Below are 16,925 nucleotides of genomic sequence, written 5' to 3' on the forward strand. Positions count from 1 at the left end.
GTTATTTCACAATAACTGGCATTATATATTTGAAATCAACCAGGCACATCACATTCATGTTCAACTAACTCCACTGACCCAATAACCATATGACACCTAACAGTCTTAACATGAGTTATATGTCTTATTTTCACGAAATGTAATTACGGTTGAGTACCTTAGCACCATTCCTTGACCTATATACTGCACATTAAGACTCTGGCTAGCTCCGGTTTCAAAAGAGATGAGTTAAGCCATGCTAACAACACATACCCTTTAGCTGACCTTTATGGACTAGCTAGAGAGTTAGAACCTCACAGTGAATATATATAAGTGTGTGTGTGTGTGTGTGTGTGTGTGTGTGTGTGTGTGTGTGTGTGTGTGTGTGTGTGTGTGTGTGTGTGTGTGTGTGTGTGTGTGCATGTACTACGCCCCATATGCATTATGGTGTGACGCCGAAATCCATCATGGACATGTTAACTAAAGTCGGACACACACAGTGAGACCAATATGCTCCTGGCACGGCTGAGGATCCGACTCATTTACTAAAGAAATTGTTTACGGTGGCAATCCGACAGAGGCTGTCATTAGAGTTGTGTCTTGTGTGTTCCCCAAATGAGTCACTGTGTCCAAACAAACAACCTTATTGAAACCTACACCCATGGGCCTGTTAGCCCACTGAAACATAAGACACACATAGCATGGACGACGGATACAAAACGTGCCACACACAGGCAAGGCTGTGGAAGAACACTGCTTAAATTGGTGAAAGTGGGTACTGGCCTGTACACTTGACCAGTAGCGTGGGTTTATTGCAATCCAACCGCTTGACAGCTAAATATATTCACTGAGCTAAATAAAGAAGAGGAGGTTGAGGAAGTGTCATTAGACAAAACAAACTGTGTCATGAGACAAATTAAAGACACAATAATATAGGGAAGAAATGGCTTAAAGTTGTGGGGGAAAAAACGTATTGTACTCAATACAACTGGTGACTGGTAGTATCCCGAAAAAAATCTCTTTACTATTGCTGGAATTGAACATTAGCCAGTCTATGGCTGAGAAGAAAAATGACACTACCGACATTCGAGAGTGGGACTTTAACAAAGCGGGGGATGTCGGGTTGGCTGATTAGAACTAACACCATAATTACTACATACAGTGGGGACAGTAACTCCTGCTGTTGCGGAAGTGTTTTGTTTTGGAGTTAACATGCTCCAATTCACCTGTCCCCATGAGGCACCCTGTACCTCTCCCTCTCATGATCACGTCGCTGCTGCTGCTCGAGTAATCTGCCGTACCGTCTACCGTACCGCCTGACTCCGATCACTGGAGCGGATGATGCCTCTAATCATAGTTATCATTCAACCAAGAGGACTAACTGTCACCACAGATGTTGGATGTTCATTTGATCACCCTGTTGCCGGAGAACTTTCCCGCAATGCAGGAACATTTAAACGTGTAGTGTATTTGAGCTTTAAAAACGCGTCTGAAGTTTGTCATTTCCAAATTTCAGACATCATTTTCCCTTACGAAAAATGTATCAACTCCTACAAAAATGTCCATTAATTATAATCAACATAATAATAAAAATGACCTGTTTCTGCAGGATTCTTCTCCTGCTGTAGTAAACAGACCTTAATCTTAGAGCAGATTTAGACACAGCTACTTTGAATCCTGCTTCGAAAATACATCAGGTTTAATGCCTGGAGCAAGTGAGATCCCAGAAACTACGTAAAATCTTAATAATCAGAAATTATATACAGTAAATGCATTGATTTATACCAGTGAAGTCCTTATAGTGAAAGTTCGGCAAAGACTTTAAAGGTCATGTATCATAATACAAATTTTAAAAACTATAATAAGAAACACACATTTGGGGGTGGGGGGGGGAATTGCCATCTACAAGTGGTGTATATTCCATTTTTGGGGGCAAAATTAAATTGCAACCTGGCCTTTAAAGATCCATACCCTAAAGAGAAGTCAAGCCCAGGTAAATGATTTAACCCATCACGAAACAGACATGTTTATGATCTGGTCTGTACCTATAGCAGGCAGGGATTGATTGGCGGCCATTTTGTGAGATAAATGAGGAAGAGCTGCCTGGCTGCCAGAGCGGAGGCGGGAAACTGTGGTGGTTATCTCCTCCTTGGGAACAAATTTCCTGCTCTTTTAGGCAGGTTCCCAACCATGCAGGATTAACAGCCAGCAGAGCAGACCAGGGCAAAGCTGCAGGTTGGAGTGGGTGGGTGGTTGGTTGGAGTGGATGGGTGTCTGTCTGTCTGTCTGTCTGTCTGTCTGTCTGTCTGTCTGTCTGTCTGTCAGATGTACTGTAGCTAGCTTCACTTTGGTCATGGCCCTCAAATGAACCTGTAAATACCATAGAGAAGTAATCTCTCTCTTTCTGTCTGTCTGTTGTGTCTGCTGGTAGATGTATTGTAGCTAGCTTCACTTTGGTCATGTCCCTCAAATGAACCTGTAAATACCATAGAGAAGTAATCTCTCTCTCTCTCTCTCTGTCTGTCTGTTGTGTCTGCTGGTAGATGTATTGTAGCTAGCTTCACTTTGGTCATGGCCCTCAAATGAACCTGTAAATACCATAGAGAAGTTCTCTGTCTCTCTCTCTCTCCGTCTCTCTCTGAATGCTGGTAGGAGGAGCTATATATGAGGACGGCTCATTGTAATGGCTGGAATAGGATAAATGGAATGGTATCAAACACATAACACATATGGGTACCACGTTTGACTCAGGTCCATTTATTCCATTCCAGCCATTACAATGAGTCTGTCCTCCTATAGCTCCTCCCACCAGCCTCCACTGCTCTCCACTGACTCCCAGCTGCCGATTATGTCTGGCTCAGGGGAAACTGAACTGTGATCAGGGGATACTGAATTCAGCCCATTGTATACAACTGTAGGGTGATGTCTGGCTCAGGGGAAACTGAACTGGGATCAGGGGATACTGAATTCAGCCCACTGGGTACAACTGTTATTGTTCCAGCCCAATACTTAAACAAATAATATACAAAAGTGAGAATGTTATCTCAAAGATGCAAACATGTCACACCATCATGACAACTTAAACTTGACTGTACGTATATACCCCAACCAGAAGCCATAGATTACAGGCAACATCTGCACTAAGCTAAAGGTTAGATCTGCCGCTTTCAAGAAGCGGAAGCTTATATGAAACCTCACTATCCCAAACAGGCATAGCATCAACACAGCACTAAGACTGAATTGTATTACACTGGCTCTGACGCTCGTCGGATGTGGCAGGACTTGCAAACTATGACAGACTACAAAGGGAAAAACAGCTGCGAGCTGCCCAGTGACACAAGCCTACCAGACGAGATAAATTACTTTTATGCTTCTTCGAGACAAGTAACACTTAAACATACATGAGAGCATCAGCTGTTCCGGACGACTGTGTGATCACGCTCTCAGTAGCTGATGTGAGTAAGACCTTTAAACAGGTCAACATTCACAAGGCCGTAGGGCCAGACGGATTACCAGGACGTGTACTCCGAGCATGCGCTGACCAACTGGCAAGTGTCTTCACTGACATTTTCAACCTGTCCCTGACTGAGTCTGTAATACCAACATGTTTCAAGCAGACCACCATAGTGCCTGTGCCCAAGAACACCAAGGTAACCTGCCTAAATAACTACCGACCAGTAGCACTCACGTCTGTAGCCATGAAGTGCTTTGAAAGGCTGGTCATGGCTCACATAAACACCCTTATCCCCCCCTCCTCTACCCTGTAACTATTCCCCAGGTCGTTGCTGTAAATGAGAACGTGTTCTCAGTCAACTTACCTGATAAAATAAGGGTAAAATAAAAAAATGATAAATCCCAAAAACCCTAGACCCACTCCAATTTGCATACCGCACTAACAGATCCACAGATGATGCAATCTCTATTGCACTCCACATTGCCCTTTCCCACCTGGACAAAAGGAACACCTATGTGAGAATGCTGTTCATTGACTACAGCTCAGCACGCAACACTAAAAGCTCATCACTAAGCTAAGGACCCTGGGACTAAACACCTCCCTCTGCAAATGGATCCTGGACTTGCTGACGGGCCGCCCCCAGGTGGTAAGGGTAGGTAACAACACATCCGCCACGCTGATCCTCAAAACAGGGCCCCTCAGGGTTGCGTGCTCAGTCCCCTCCTGTACTCCCTGTCCACTCATGACTGCCATGCCAGGCGCGACTCCAACACCATAATTAAGTTTGCTGATGACACAACAGTGGTAGGCCTGATCACCGACAATGATGAGACAGCCTATAGGGAAGAGGTCATGGACCTGACTGTGTGGTGCAAGGACAACAACCTCTCCCTCAACGTGATCAAGACAAAGGAGATGATTGTGGACTACAGGAAAAGGAGGACCGAGCACACCCCCATTCTCATCGACAGGGCTGTAGTGGAGCAGGTTGAGAGCTTCAAGTTTCTTGTTGTTAACATCACCAACAAACTATCATGGTCCAAACACACCAAGACAGCTGTGAAGAGGGCACGACAAAGACTATTCCCATTCAGGAGACTGAAAAGATTTGGCATGGGTCCTCAGATCCTACAGCTGCACCATCGAGAGTATCCTGACTGGTTGCATCACTGCCTGGTATGGCAACTGCTCGGCCTCCGACTGCAAGGCACTACAGAGGGTAGTGCGTTGACTAGGGTGGCAAGCGGTACCGAAGCGCCAAGTCTAGGTCCAAAAGACACATCTTAACAGCTTCTACCTCCAAGCCATAAGACTCCTGAACAGCTAATCAAATGGCTACCCAGACTATTTGCATTGCACCCCCCCCCCCCTTTTATGCTGCTGCTACTCTCTGTTTATTATCTATACTGAGTCACTTTAACTCTACCTACATGTACATATTACCTCAACTAACCGGTGTCCCCGGCACATTGACTCTGTACATTTACATTACATTTAAGTAATTTAGCAGACGCTCTTATCCAGAGCAACTTACAAATTGGTGCATTCACCTTATGACATCCAGTGGAACAGTAGTGCATCTAAATCTTTTAAGGGGGGGGGGGGGTGAGAGGGATTACTTTATCCTATCCTAGGTATTCCTTAAAGAGGTGGGGTTTCAGGTGTCTCCGGAAGGTGGTGATTGACTCCGCTGTCCTGGCGTCCTGTACCGGTACCCCCCTGTATATAGCCTCACTATTTTTATTATACTGGCTTGTAAGTAATTATTTCACTGTAAGGTCTACACTTCTTGTATTCCACGCATGTGACAAATACAATTTTTGATTTGATTTAATACGATTTGGAATGCCAGATCAGAAACTGAAATATAGCGCCATCCTGTGGATACAATTTCTCCAGTCATAACATGTTGCAATACTGTATTAAAACTGAGCTCCACTGTATCTCTCCACTGTATGTATATAGGCTATAAAGCCGAGAGAAATCACTGAATTCACCTCTATGACTTAGTGACGTGTCCAGTGTGCTAGTATTGATATATTATGGGTTATTAGTCGCTCCTATCTAAGATCAAAGGATGTAGTCAGAGGAAAAGCACCTACATCCTGTTTTGATTTCACTCGGCTAACACTACACAGCAGAATGTTTTTTTTAATCATCTGAACAAGACTTGTGTATTATCATGTATTATGCCCACTACATATCATCATTAAGGATCATTTGATCCTATCTCTGACTAAGAAAGGTTGATAGATTATGTAGCCAGTTTCTGCCAAGGGGGAAGATGTAACAGTCTCATTAGACCTATGCCCTATATGTCAGATAGCTATTAACATATATCCACTTCAGGGTCTGTGGGTGTTTTTGTCTAGTACTCAAACAACAAGTTGGCATACAGTTAGTATAACCTCACACCAGCACATTATTACAGATAAATGTGCAAAATGTCAGCCTTGCAAAGCACAGTGCCATTGTCAAAGAGCAATACTGAGATTTCAAAGTGGTAAACGATGCATACTATGCATAATATACCTGTTTTTTTGCAACATCAATAGGCCTACTGTGTATTTTATTCATGTTGAATTTAGGCCTATTAGTAAATGTCGTATTTATATAGCCCACTGCAATGTATTATTCTGTTCTACACTATATATATATATTTTTTTGCTCATGAGACGTCTCCTCCTATCCAAAAATAATTTCGAGTATTAAGTATTAAAACGGAGAAACTCAACCATACTTCAAATGTAAAGGTACCCTATTTCCAGCGCAATAGCGTACCTGTGCTCAGGAGCCTGCGACCGAACGCACTCCCCTCCCTCCCTCCACTCTCTCGTCCCCGCCACCCCTTCAGAGTTTGTATTGCACTCGTTACAGAAGGAGGGTTCATGTGCACAGAATGACGTCGCACTGCAAGTCTGTCTGACTCCTTCGCTGTTGTTATCAGTCATTCTATCGAATGGCTAGAAAATCATAAATCTGCGGAATTATGGTCCGAATGTGAGAATACCTGATGCGTCCGATCTATATGTCGCTCTCGATCGGTGTGTCCAAGCAGCGTCTTGATGTCGAGGATTACGAGTGATATAGGCTACGCAGCTCAGCAGAGTTCTAGCCTACTGTTCTGTGCGTTGAGCTGTCAGAACTGAAACTACATGTATGGAAAGAGAAAATGCAGAAAAGCTGAAGTGGGGGATATTGTAAAGAAGAAGAAATAAGGTACAGGCTTGGTTTCGTGTCTTTATTCTCTCTTCTGGATTATTGCCGCCCAGCAACACAGCCACTTGACAAATCTGAATGTCGTAATTAAGGTAAGGGCGCAGAATGATATAGCTCGAGGTAGGTAAAATACTTGTGGTTATTATAATACTTAGATGAATATGTCAACTCCCTAAACGAAATGTAAATCACTTTAATTGTCACCTGAATTATCCCCAGGAAATCTTTAACTTTGAACTATATCCTGAGGGACCGCTCGGACAGATTGTGACCTACAGTATAGGCTATAAATACAATTAAAGGCTGCTCTCTATCTCTTTCTCTCTAAACAATAAAAATAGCCTAATAATAATCATAATAATAATTGGACTTATTTGCGCCCAGCAGGCTATTGGGCGCATTTATTATGTTATCTAAACTTCAAATCAGTTGTTTATGACTTTTCAAAGATCAGTTAATAACAACTTGAACTTTGTCTCCAGTGACATTTCCATCAGATAATCATTCTTTACAATAATAATAATAATGGATAAGAGTACGGCTTGCTCTGCTGTCATTGCAGAACTGAGATATCTGAAATGACCTGCTTGCTAACTATTAATGCACTTTTGAAATAGTTTTGCACACTCTTCGATCAGTTGCCATCAATGTCAAACCTGTTATGTGCATTTTGGTAGATCAGATTGCCCCCCCAAATATTGCATAGCCTTCATCTGTCGTTACAACCTGGCATGTAGCCTACCTGTTTTTGTAGTTTGTGCGTCGACAACTATCCTATCTCATAAGCTTTCTCATTTAGTATAGCCTAACCCGTAATTTAGGTCACCTCGTCAAAATATCAGTGTTTTTCTTTAGTCCTTCTCTTTGACAGTAGGCTAAAACATAAGTTTACCAGGGCATAAGTTTAGGAACAACAACATTACAATACGCATAATATAAAAGGCTAAATGTGATAGAATGGGTCAATATTGCGCATTGAATTATTCTCGAAAGTTGTTATATGTTTTCCAGAAGACGCTCAAAGATAGATACCATTTTCAAGTTATGTCGCAGCTATGTTGTGTCTGAAAAAACAATAGGGGATTGACAGAATCGTCGGACCAATCCGTGATGAAAGTTTATGTGACGCTGTGTCTGTCTCTATCCAATGGAAGTGCCCAAGAGGAGGAAATGAAAACTATAAAACTACGTCATGTATTTTTTTTAAATCAAACTGTACTGACTTGGCGATTTAATAGTACAGTTAGTGCAATTAATCCTGCAAACCAGAAGGTATCATGTCATACATCTAAAGAAATGCATTATAAGAAGTAACTTGCAATATATGATAAGGTGTGATGGGGAATTGAGTCATAGAACGAGTATTACTCAGACATGACAACACAAATCGTTCTACTCCCCTACCACTTAAAAAAATACCCTACCACTTTGAATTCATATTTAAACAGCATTCATCAAATTAATGTATTCCTACAACCTGCAGGTAAATCAATGACCCAGCGATGGAGACCAAAAGATACCCAAGTTTCTTCGAAGGATCCACGGACACAGAGAAGAACAGATGGTCCCATGTCCCCAGCAGTGCCATGGACTACTGCTGCAGCGGAGCCGAGGAGGCCGACAGCCTGAACCTGAACAGCAACAGTGATGTCCTGATGGACATCGTCAATGTCAGCTGCTCCCCCAGCAGCAACACAGCCGACAGCAAGGAGAGTAACAATAACAACGAAGAGAAGAAGAAGCCAGAGCAGCAGCCTATTCTCAAACTGACCCAGAACCAACACCAGCCTTTTGTTCTCCCCCTCTTTAACAGTTCCATCCATGGGAGGAAGCCAGAGATGATGGACTCCAAGGAGCTGTCCAAAACTGTGGCTGAGTCCATGGGCTTGTATATGAACGCGGCCAGGGAGGCCACAGACTTTGGCGGCTTCGGCCAACAGGGGGGTCATTGTAGTCCGGGGAAGATGTACCCAGCGGGAGTTTGCGGGCGCCCCTGTCTCGAGGACAGCCAGTGTGCTGCGTCCACGGGGAGCCCCAAGTTGATGTCCCCTTCTACAGGGTTCCTGAAGCAGCCTAGCTCCACCCCAGGGGATTGCTGCTCATCTGGAACCCCATCAGGGTCAGCCGTCTTGGGCTTGTCTCTGTCCTGCAGCCCCCAGGCGCCCAGCTCCATCTCCAGCCCCGGGGGCAGCAACAACCTAGTTTCGTCCACCACCAGCCCCACCTGCTTTGGGGGGCCGTTCGCCTGTACGACCATCAGTAACCCCGTCAACCAGCATAACGCTGCCGGACCAGCTCTGGCCCACAACCACGTCCACAGAAGGAACTCGGCCACCTGCAGCCCGGCAGGCTCCAGCACGGTGGGGTCGCCTCCACTCACCAGCCCCCTCAACGTGATGCGCTCACCCATCTCCAGCCCACAAAGCATGAGCAGCGTGCGCTCCCCACCGTCATGCAGCACCTCTACCAACATGAGGTCATCGTCTGTCTCCAGTCCCACTGGCAGCACCAACAACATGAGGGCTTCATCGTCTATCTCCAGTCCGACCTCCGGGGGCCCCATGGCAATGTCCTCAAGCCCCAGGAACCCCTCTGGCGGTGGGGGTGGTTTTGCTGTGTCCAGCCCTGCTAGTGAACTGGGCCTGGTCCAAAATGACTCCAACAGTCCTGAGGGACGAAGAGACCAGCAGGACTTCAAGGAGTTTGAGTTCCCCAAGGTGGAGAGCGTGGACGGGGAGATGTTCAACGTAGGCCTGGACCACATGGGTATGGTAAAGTTCATCAAGAATGAACCCGACACGGACTATAGGAGCATGTGTCTGGGTAATGGTAGCAACAACACAAAGTGTAACCAGGCCACCGGCTGCCCCGGCAATGGCTCACCTTTCATCACACAGATCAAAAGTGAGCCAAACAAAGATTGCGGCGGATGCATGAATCCTCAGTGCTACACTGAGCAGCAGCAGCAACACTCTATGGGTCTCTTCCAGTCAGGTCCGTCCGAGATCACCTACTTGTCTCTGAGGGACAACATTGACGAATACAGTCTATCTGGGATCTTGGGACCTCCGGGCACGGAGATGAATGGCAGTTACGATGCCGGCGTGTTCCCCCACAACCTCCTGTCTAAAGTTAAACAAGAGAACAACGATGGCAGCTACTACCAAGAGAACAACAACAACGTTGTGCCCACCTCGGCCATTGTGGGTGTTAATTCAGGCGGACACTCGTTTCACTACCAGATCGGAGCGCAGGGGACAATGTCTTTCTCACGGCACGACCCAAGGGATCACGGGACGAACCCCTTGTTGAATCTAATTTCGCCTGTTACCGCGTTAATGGAGTCGTGGAAATCTCGGCCCGGCATGTCGCAGGGTCCAAGAGGAGAGGGCTATCCAGGTCACGGCTGCATGCCAGACAGCATGTCAAGGTAAGAAAGAAATCGATGTATGGACAAAAACAAACTGCATTGTGGGTACTCTAGTGCTGCTGCACAACTCCAGCACAGTAAGAGCGGCTGGCTGGCTCAGAAATGTTTGTTACTTTCAATATAGAAAAGCAGAAAACAAACAGAAAACAAACAGCATTGTGGGATTGTAGTGCTGCTGCACAACTCCAGTACAGTAAGAGTGCTGGCTCAGAAACTGTTATTATTTTAGACTTGTTACTTTATGTTACTTTAGACTTGTTATAAGACATGATGGATTGTCCACAGCATCTGCACAAAGCACACCCAGTAGTATAATCCAAGGGCTCTCATGTGCAGAGAGATGCTCCCTGCTATGTAGCTTTTGGGTGGAACTGAGTCTGTTTACTACAGTGTGACAGGATGAATGAAGGGGACAATGTGTCTGACTTAAAGACCATGTTGCTCAGGACAGAGGTTAAAGAAGGGCGTTTTCTCCGAGTTGGGGACTACCAATATACTAATAACAACAAGGCTTGGGAAAGGGAAAAGTAGCGGGATGTTGGCTTGGCTGGGAGAACAGGAACTAAGGGATGGGGTCCAGATAGCAACATCGCAACATACAGTAGAAAATAGGGCCAGGGCAGCAGTGTAACAGAGGCTAACGTTTGTTCTCTTATCAGAGCTATGTGTATGGACAAAAACACCATTTATTGTACTGTTATTGAGAGGTCCTGACGGGACCTTGTGTAATGCAAATATATTTTTACGAGCCTGGGCTGGCCATTATGTGGCGACGTCATAAATGATTATGAATGATTGATCACATGCTTTTGTTGCCAGATGTAGGAAACAAACAGTCGCCTTGCAGGGCAGAGCCCCTGCCACCAAACAAAAACAAACATGCAGAAAAACGGTTTGTTTTGCACAGGCAAATACTGTATGGCAACGTCTAACTTTGACACAGTTGTTGTTCGGACAGTTTATCTGATGTCCCAGTTGAGTGTGAAGCTAAATACAGCATTATGATATTAAGATCCAGGATGAATAAAACAAAAGTATCACAGCTATGAAACCAACCAGGAAATTGGAAAAAATTATCCAAATTTGTTGCAATTTTAGTATGTGAAGGAGTTACATAAGGAATTCCTTCCTTGCAGAAGGAGTTTGTTTACAGTTAATTTAAAGATGTGAAGAAATGATTATGGCTCTGGTATTTGGAGAGTTTGGGATTTGTTTTGGGTGTGATATATTTCTTAATTTTTGTTCATTTCACAGAGGGGATGTTTATTAATGGTGGTATAAACCACCGTGCCTCCATTTTAGCACTGCCTTACGTTGTAAAAAATATTTTGGAAGCTTTAGAAATGCATTTATTAATGTCTACATTAATTTTGCCACATGTATTATATTACAGACACCTTAATGCATAATCTTAAAATATATTATGTGAGCTAAACATTTAAAAAAAAATATATATATATATATAATCTATTTTCCTTTAGTATATATTTTTTAGCTTACTAATGTTACTTTCCCCACTATAGCAAAATATAATCCAATACATGTAATTTTGTCATTAAAACATTTAATTGAAATACTGTAGAATCCCATTCATTCCTATGGAGGACTGCTCCTACTGGGGGAAGTGCCAATATGGCCGACCGGTGACTTCAAAGCCTCTCAATGGCCAATACATAGCATCAGCAATCCAGGGTTTGTATACATCATTGGTCGTAACTAATGATTTCTCTCTCTCCCCAACCACTTTATTTGAACGCACTCACAAACAGATCTAAAACAATTATCCAGTCTCACTCAAAATAGCACCAATAGCACCATCAGGCTGGTTAAAAATGGGGCAATGGTCATGTCAGCCTTTGTCCTGAGGCTGTTATGTTGGTCCAGGAGGTTAGTCCCTGTCCCATTGACCTCCTATCGATAGACCATGCTACAATTCATCCAGTTGTTCTGGCTGTCTGATCAGGGCTATTCTTGTCATACTTGGCTATGGAATGGTCAGTCCACTTTTGGCATTCAGGAAGTACAGTAGAGTATGTGACAGGGGGTTAGGGCATGTATTCAAAAAGTGTTTTTACAGTAGGAGTGCTGATCTAGGGTCAGGTTATAAAATGTTCATAAAATGTTATTCATTATGAACTAAAAGTCGTAACTGATCCTAGATCGGCACTCCTAATCTAAAGACTCTTTGTGAATATGGGCCCAGAGACTTAGTTGAGATCAGGTGGGAATGAGTTAGATTTACATGCCATTCTGTCAGCTCAATTTCTATGGTTATATGCAAACTCATGTCATTGACTGTAACAACCCCCCCCAAAAAACTATTTTCTACTGCCCTTTATGACCTAAATACTTGACTCTGCTTGTATAACCCTCTCTAACCCGCTCTTTCAAGATATCTGGCCTGGTTTGACCCCCCCCCCCAACCCCCCCACACTGATTTGAATAACGCTGGCTCATGATTAACAGAAATCAATTTCTCTTTCAACAGTGAGAATGATTATCCCTAGGGTATGAGCAGCAAATGAACTCAATGGTTTTTCCTAAACGGTTGGCCCGCCCCTGGCTTCATTGTGTTTTAAATCAATACTGGACACAGAGGAATAGCCGGATGTTTGATTGGCAGAGAGGGAGCTGATGTCTATGTGCAGTGGAGGTACTAAACGTGTGTTTGTCTTTGCACACGTGTATTGGTGTGTGTGTGTGTGTGCGTGTGTGTGTGTGTGTGTGTGTGTGTGTGTGTGTATGTATGTGTGCGTGTGTGCCAGCTGCGCTGCCCACAGTATCTGTGGGTTTCTGTGGGATAACAAGGCATGCAGTTCCTGCCAAATGATCTGGCCGTTACCTTGGAGACAACCTGTCTTCTTCCCCTATGGTGGGAGCCAGAGCTTCAAGTGATGTTGACGGAATCACTGCCACCCTAGGCCTAATGAGATACAGCTTAGCCCCCTAATGTCAGGCAGGATGACAGTCAGAGGTGGGGCCTGGCCTGGCCGTATGGCAGAGACCCAGATACAGACACAGCACTGAAACTGCCCCTCTCTATAAAACTATACACTTGGTTCCTCACAGGAGAGGTTCAGTCAAACACGCACTGGGGAAGACTAGCCAGAGTCCTGCTGTTCTCAGGGAAACAAGAGGAGGGGTTTAATCAAAACTGCACTACAGAAGACCCATATGCTTGTGGTTAAGAAATATTGCTTTATTTAGTTATATTCCTGTGCTGAGGTTGCTTGTTCTTATGTCAAAGTTTTTTGGACTCAGTTTTACTCAGTAAACAATGTATATGGTACCTATTAATTACATTTTATTAGGGTGTTTACAATCGTTCCAAGTAGCCAAGCGTTGCCGCAGTGTGAGTTGGATTGACTTCTTGCCAGGATCACATAACCCCAAAAAGTCCAATTGCAGGAATTCTATGGTCCAGTTCAGCTCTGGGTGGGTTAGTATTGTTCCCAGGCCAGTATTTCATCAGGAGAAAGTTACATAACCGTTAAAAACCAGCAAGAAACTGGAACTTCCTTTGATCAACTGAAGCCTTGGATGGCAGGGAGGGAGGGAAGGAGGGAGAGAAGGAGGGAAAGAGAAAGAAAGATTGAAACAGAGAGACAGAGTGAGAGAGGGAGAGAATATCAAGAGAGTGAGAGAGCGCAAGAGAGAGAGAAAATCGAGAGACTGCTAGGTCGAAGTAGAAAGAGAAATCCCTGTGCAGTTAGTATTTTTTTCAGGCTTCAACTTTGGTTTCCTCTGTATATGGGGTAATGTTTTTAATTAAAAATGACTGTTCGTCGGAGGAGTCTGGATTACTCAGAGCGAAAGCGTTTTAACTTTAATTCACAAGAGCAAAAAAAAAAAAAGAGAGAAAAAGAATCTCCTTGGCCCAGAATTATTTTCCGTCAGAGCCTAGTTTGCTTCAGTGCTTTGGGAGAAACAGGTGGCCAGCTGTATACGGTGCAGAGATTGACATTTTGAACGCAGAGGATTTCCCCTGCTGTATTTAAATAAGATTATATTTGACTGTATGTTTTGTAGGGAATCCGATAGAAGTATTTACTGTTTAAAGCTTGTAGGGGACCCTACAGTCCCATGTACAATACAGTAGTACTTCAAAGTCTATGTAAAAGCTTAAAATCTTATTTTCAGTCTCGTTTCCTTACCTCCTCAATTGAGATATACACAGCCATGATCAAATGATACATTATCTGAACAAAATATATTACTATAAAATGACCTAGTTTTGGGTGCTGGATTATTTGTGTGCTCATTCCCTAAATCTCCAGATCTCTTGTCACCCTATTTAGAGAGTGCCCTGTTAAGCATTGACTGGGACTGTGCTACAGTGTGTTGACATCTCTAGAGTTTTGTTTAAAACCCTTGAGACGTCATCCTAAACGACGAGCTACTTACAGGATAAATGCTGTCAAGCACCATTAAGTCATGGACATGGTGTTAGTGTTTAAATCAATGTGGCCAGGGACCAAATTCAGATACAACCCAAAAGGCCCAGTACACTTGTAGGTACCTGGTGGCTGGGTCTAGATTAGTACCACAAACATGCAAATACAAAAAGAAAACATATTTCTCTATCACCCTCCCACTAAATGTTATGCTCATGGATAAAAGAGAGTATTGATTTAAAGTGACGCCGACATTTATTTTTTGCACATACTACATCTAGTCATTGTACTTCTATGGCACCAGCCTGGAGAAGAGGAGTAGAATCGAGTCAGGCGGAGGAGAGGAAGTGCCGGTTAAAAGAGAACGCTTTGCCTCTGGACCTGGGCCAAGTCCCAATGTTCTACTGGCAGGATGAAAGGGCAGACTCCTGAGAGAACGCTAATAGCCCTTTAATTGTATGTTCTTCTACTAAATTAATGAGTAGCATTGATTTGATTAATTCAGACGCGGCTGGATACTAATATCTAATTAAATCCACGTCCTCGTGGTGTGGTTCGGTACGGCTGGCCCCGGTGCATTGTGGGTTGTGAGGCTGTGAGGGACGTTAGTTGCTCGTTTGGGATGTGAATGTGAGACAGGGGTGTTGGGGGTCATGTCCAAGGTGTCTTTCCCTGCCCTAGCAAGGAAGGTGTTCCGTGAGGAGGTAAAGACATTGAAGCCTGGGTCTTTGCTAATTCCACGTGGTCACATGAGAACTACTGTATGTCGGGTCCTCACCTTTGTGTTTGTGTGAGTGTGTGACTTACACACACACACTATTTTATGTTGAGTGCGGTATAATGCTGGATAAAAGAGGACTTATTAAACAACAGAGCTAACAGATGGGAAGTTAGTCATAGACTGGAGAAATCACAGGGGTGATATACACCAGTCATTATTATCACTACAAGAGAGAGAGAGAGAAATGTGCTCAAAAAGAATTACTTGAAGCTATGGACTAAAATAAAATAATTATTACAGTTGTCTTATGAAATAAGTGTTGTATTATGACATTCAAAGACTGCCTTAGTTAAAAACACTGAACATGATTCTCTTCATTAAAAGATGAGAGGAGAAAGGAAGGATATGACCTTATTAATTGATACTCATACAGCGGTAACTACTAGTTTCCTACCTCCCCGTCTTTCTCTGTTGCTGCATCTCCCCCCTCTCTCACTCTCTGACTGTACATACCTCTCTCCCTTCCCCCCCTTTTCTCTCTCGTTCACTCTCTGACTGTACCTCCCTCCCTCCTTTCTCCTCTCTCTCTCTCCCTCTTACTGTACCTTCCTCCCTCCCTCCTTTCTCCTCTCTTTCTCTCCCTCTTACTGTACCTTCCTCCCTCCCTCCTTTCTCCTCTCTTTCTCTCCCTCTGACTGTACATTCCTCCCTCCCTCCTTTCTCCTCTCTTTCTCTCCCTCTGACTGTACATTCCTCTCTCCCTTCCCCCCTTTTTTCTCTCGTTCACTCTCTGACTGTCCCTCCCTCCCTCCTTTCTCCTCTCTCTCTCTGCCTCTTACTGTACCTTCCTCCCTCTCTGTACCTTCCTCCCTCCCTCCTTTCTCATCTCTCTCTCTCCCTCTTACTGTACCTTCCTCCCTCTCTGTAACTTTGTAACTTCCTCCCTCCCTCCTTTCTCCTCTCTCTCTCTCCCTCTTACTGTACCTTCCTCCCTCTCTGTACCTTCCTCCCTCCCTCCTTTCTCCTCTCTCTCTCTCCCTCTTACTGTACCTTCCTCCCTCCCTCCTTTCTCCTCTCTCTCTCTCCCTCTGACTGTACATACCTCTCTCCCTTCCCCCCTTTTCTCTCTCGTTCACTCTCTGACTGTCCCTCCCTCCCTCCTTTCTCCTCTCTCTCTCTCCCTCTTACTGTACCTTCCTCCCTCTCTGTACCTTCCTCCCTCCCTCCTTTCTCCTCTCTCTCCCTCTTACTGTACCTTCCTCCCTCCTTTCTCCTCTCTCTCTCTCCCTCTGACTGTACATTCCTCCCTCCCTCCTTTCTCCTCTCTCTCTCCCTCTTACTGTACCTTCCTCCCTCCCTGTACCTTCCTCCCTCCCTCCTTTCTCCTCTCTCTCTCTCCCTCTGACTGTTCATTCCTCTCTCCCTTCCCCCCTTTTCTCTCTCGTTCACTCTCTGACTGTCCCTCCCTCCCTCCTTTCCCCTCTCTCTCTCCCTCTTACTGTACCTTCCTCCCTCCCTGTACCTTCCTCCCTCCCTCCTTTCCCCTCTCTCTCTCCCTCTTACTGTACCTTCCTCCCTCCCTCCTTTCCCTCTCTCCCTCACTGTCCTGCCCTCCCTCTCTGTACCTTCCGCCCTCCCTCCTTTCCCCTCTCTCCCTCACTGTCCTGCCCTCCCTCCCTGTACCTTCCTCCCTCCCTCCTTTCCCCTCTCTCCCTCACTGTCCTGCCC

The 16,925-nt window shown here is 44.7% G+C and overlaps 1 protein-coding gene across 3 annotated transcripts in view; it reads left to right on the forward strand.

Moving 5' to 3' along the window:
• Positions 1-6,300: 6,300 nt before the first annotated feature.
• LOC115137495 (mineralocorticoid receptor-like) overlaps positions 6,301-16,925 on the forward strand; it is a 105,603-nt gene continuing 94,978 nt past the window's right edge. For 2 of the 3 annotated variants that reach the window (XM_065024906.1, XM_029673822.2), the window contains exons 1-2: positions 6,301-6,744; positions 8,136-10,082. In XM_065024906.1, coding sequence (XP_064880978.1) covers positions 8,155-10,082 — 1,928 coding nt within the window. In that variant the 5' untranslated portion in view covers positions 6,301-6,744; positions 8,136-8,154. The remainder of the gene's footprint in view (positions 6,745-8,135; positions 10,083-16,925) is intronic. The other variant, XM_065024907.1, reaches the window with a different exon arrangement.

This window comes from Oncorhynchus nerka, linkage group LG11 (genome assembly GCF_034236695.1).
Source record: "Oncorhynchus nerka isolate Pitt River linkage group LG11, Oner_Uvic_2.0, whole genome shotgun sequence".
Classification (NCBI taxonomy): Eukaryota; Metazoa; Chordata; class Actinopteri; order Salmoniformes; family Salmonidae; genus Oncorhynchus; species Oncorhynchus nerka.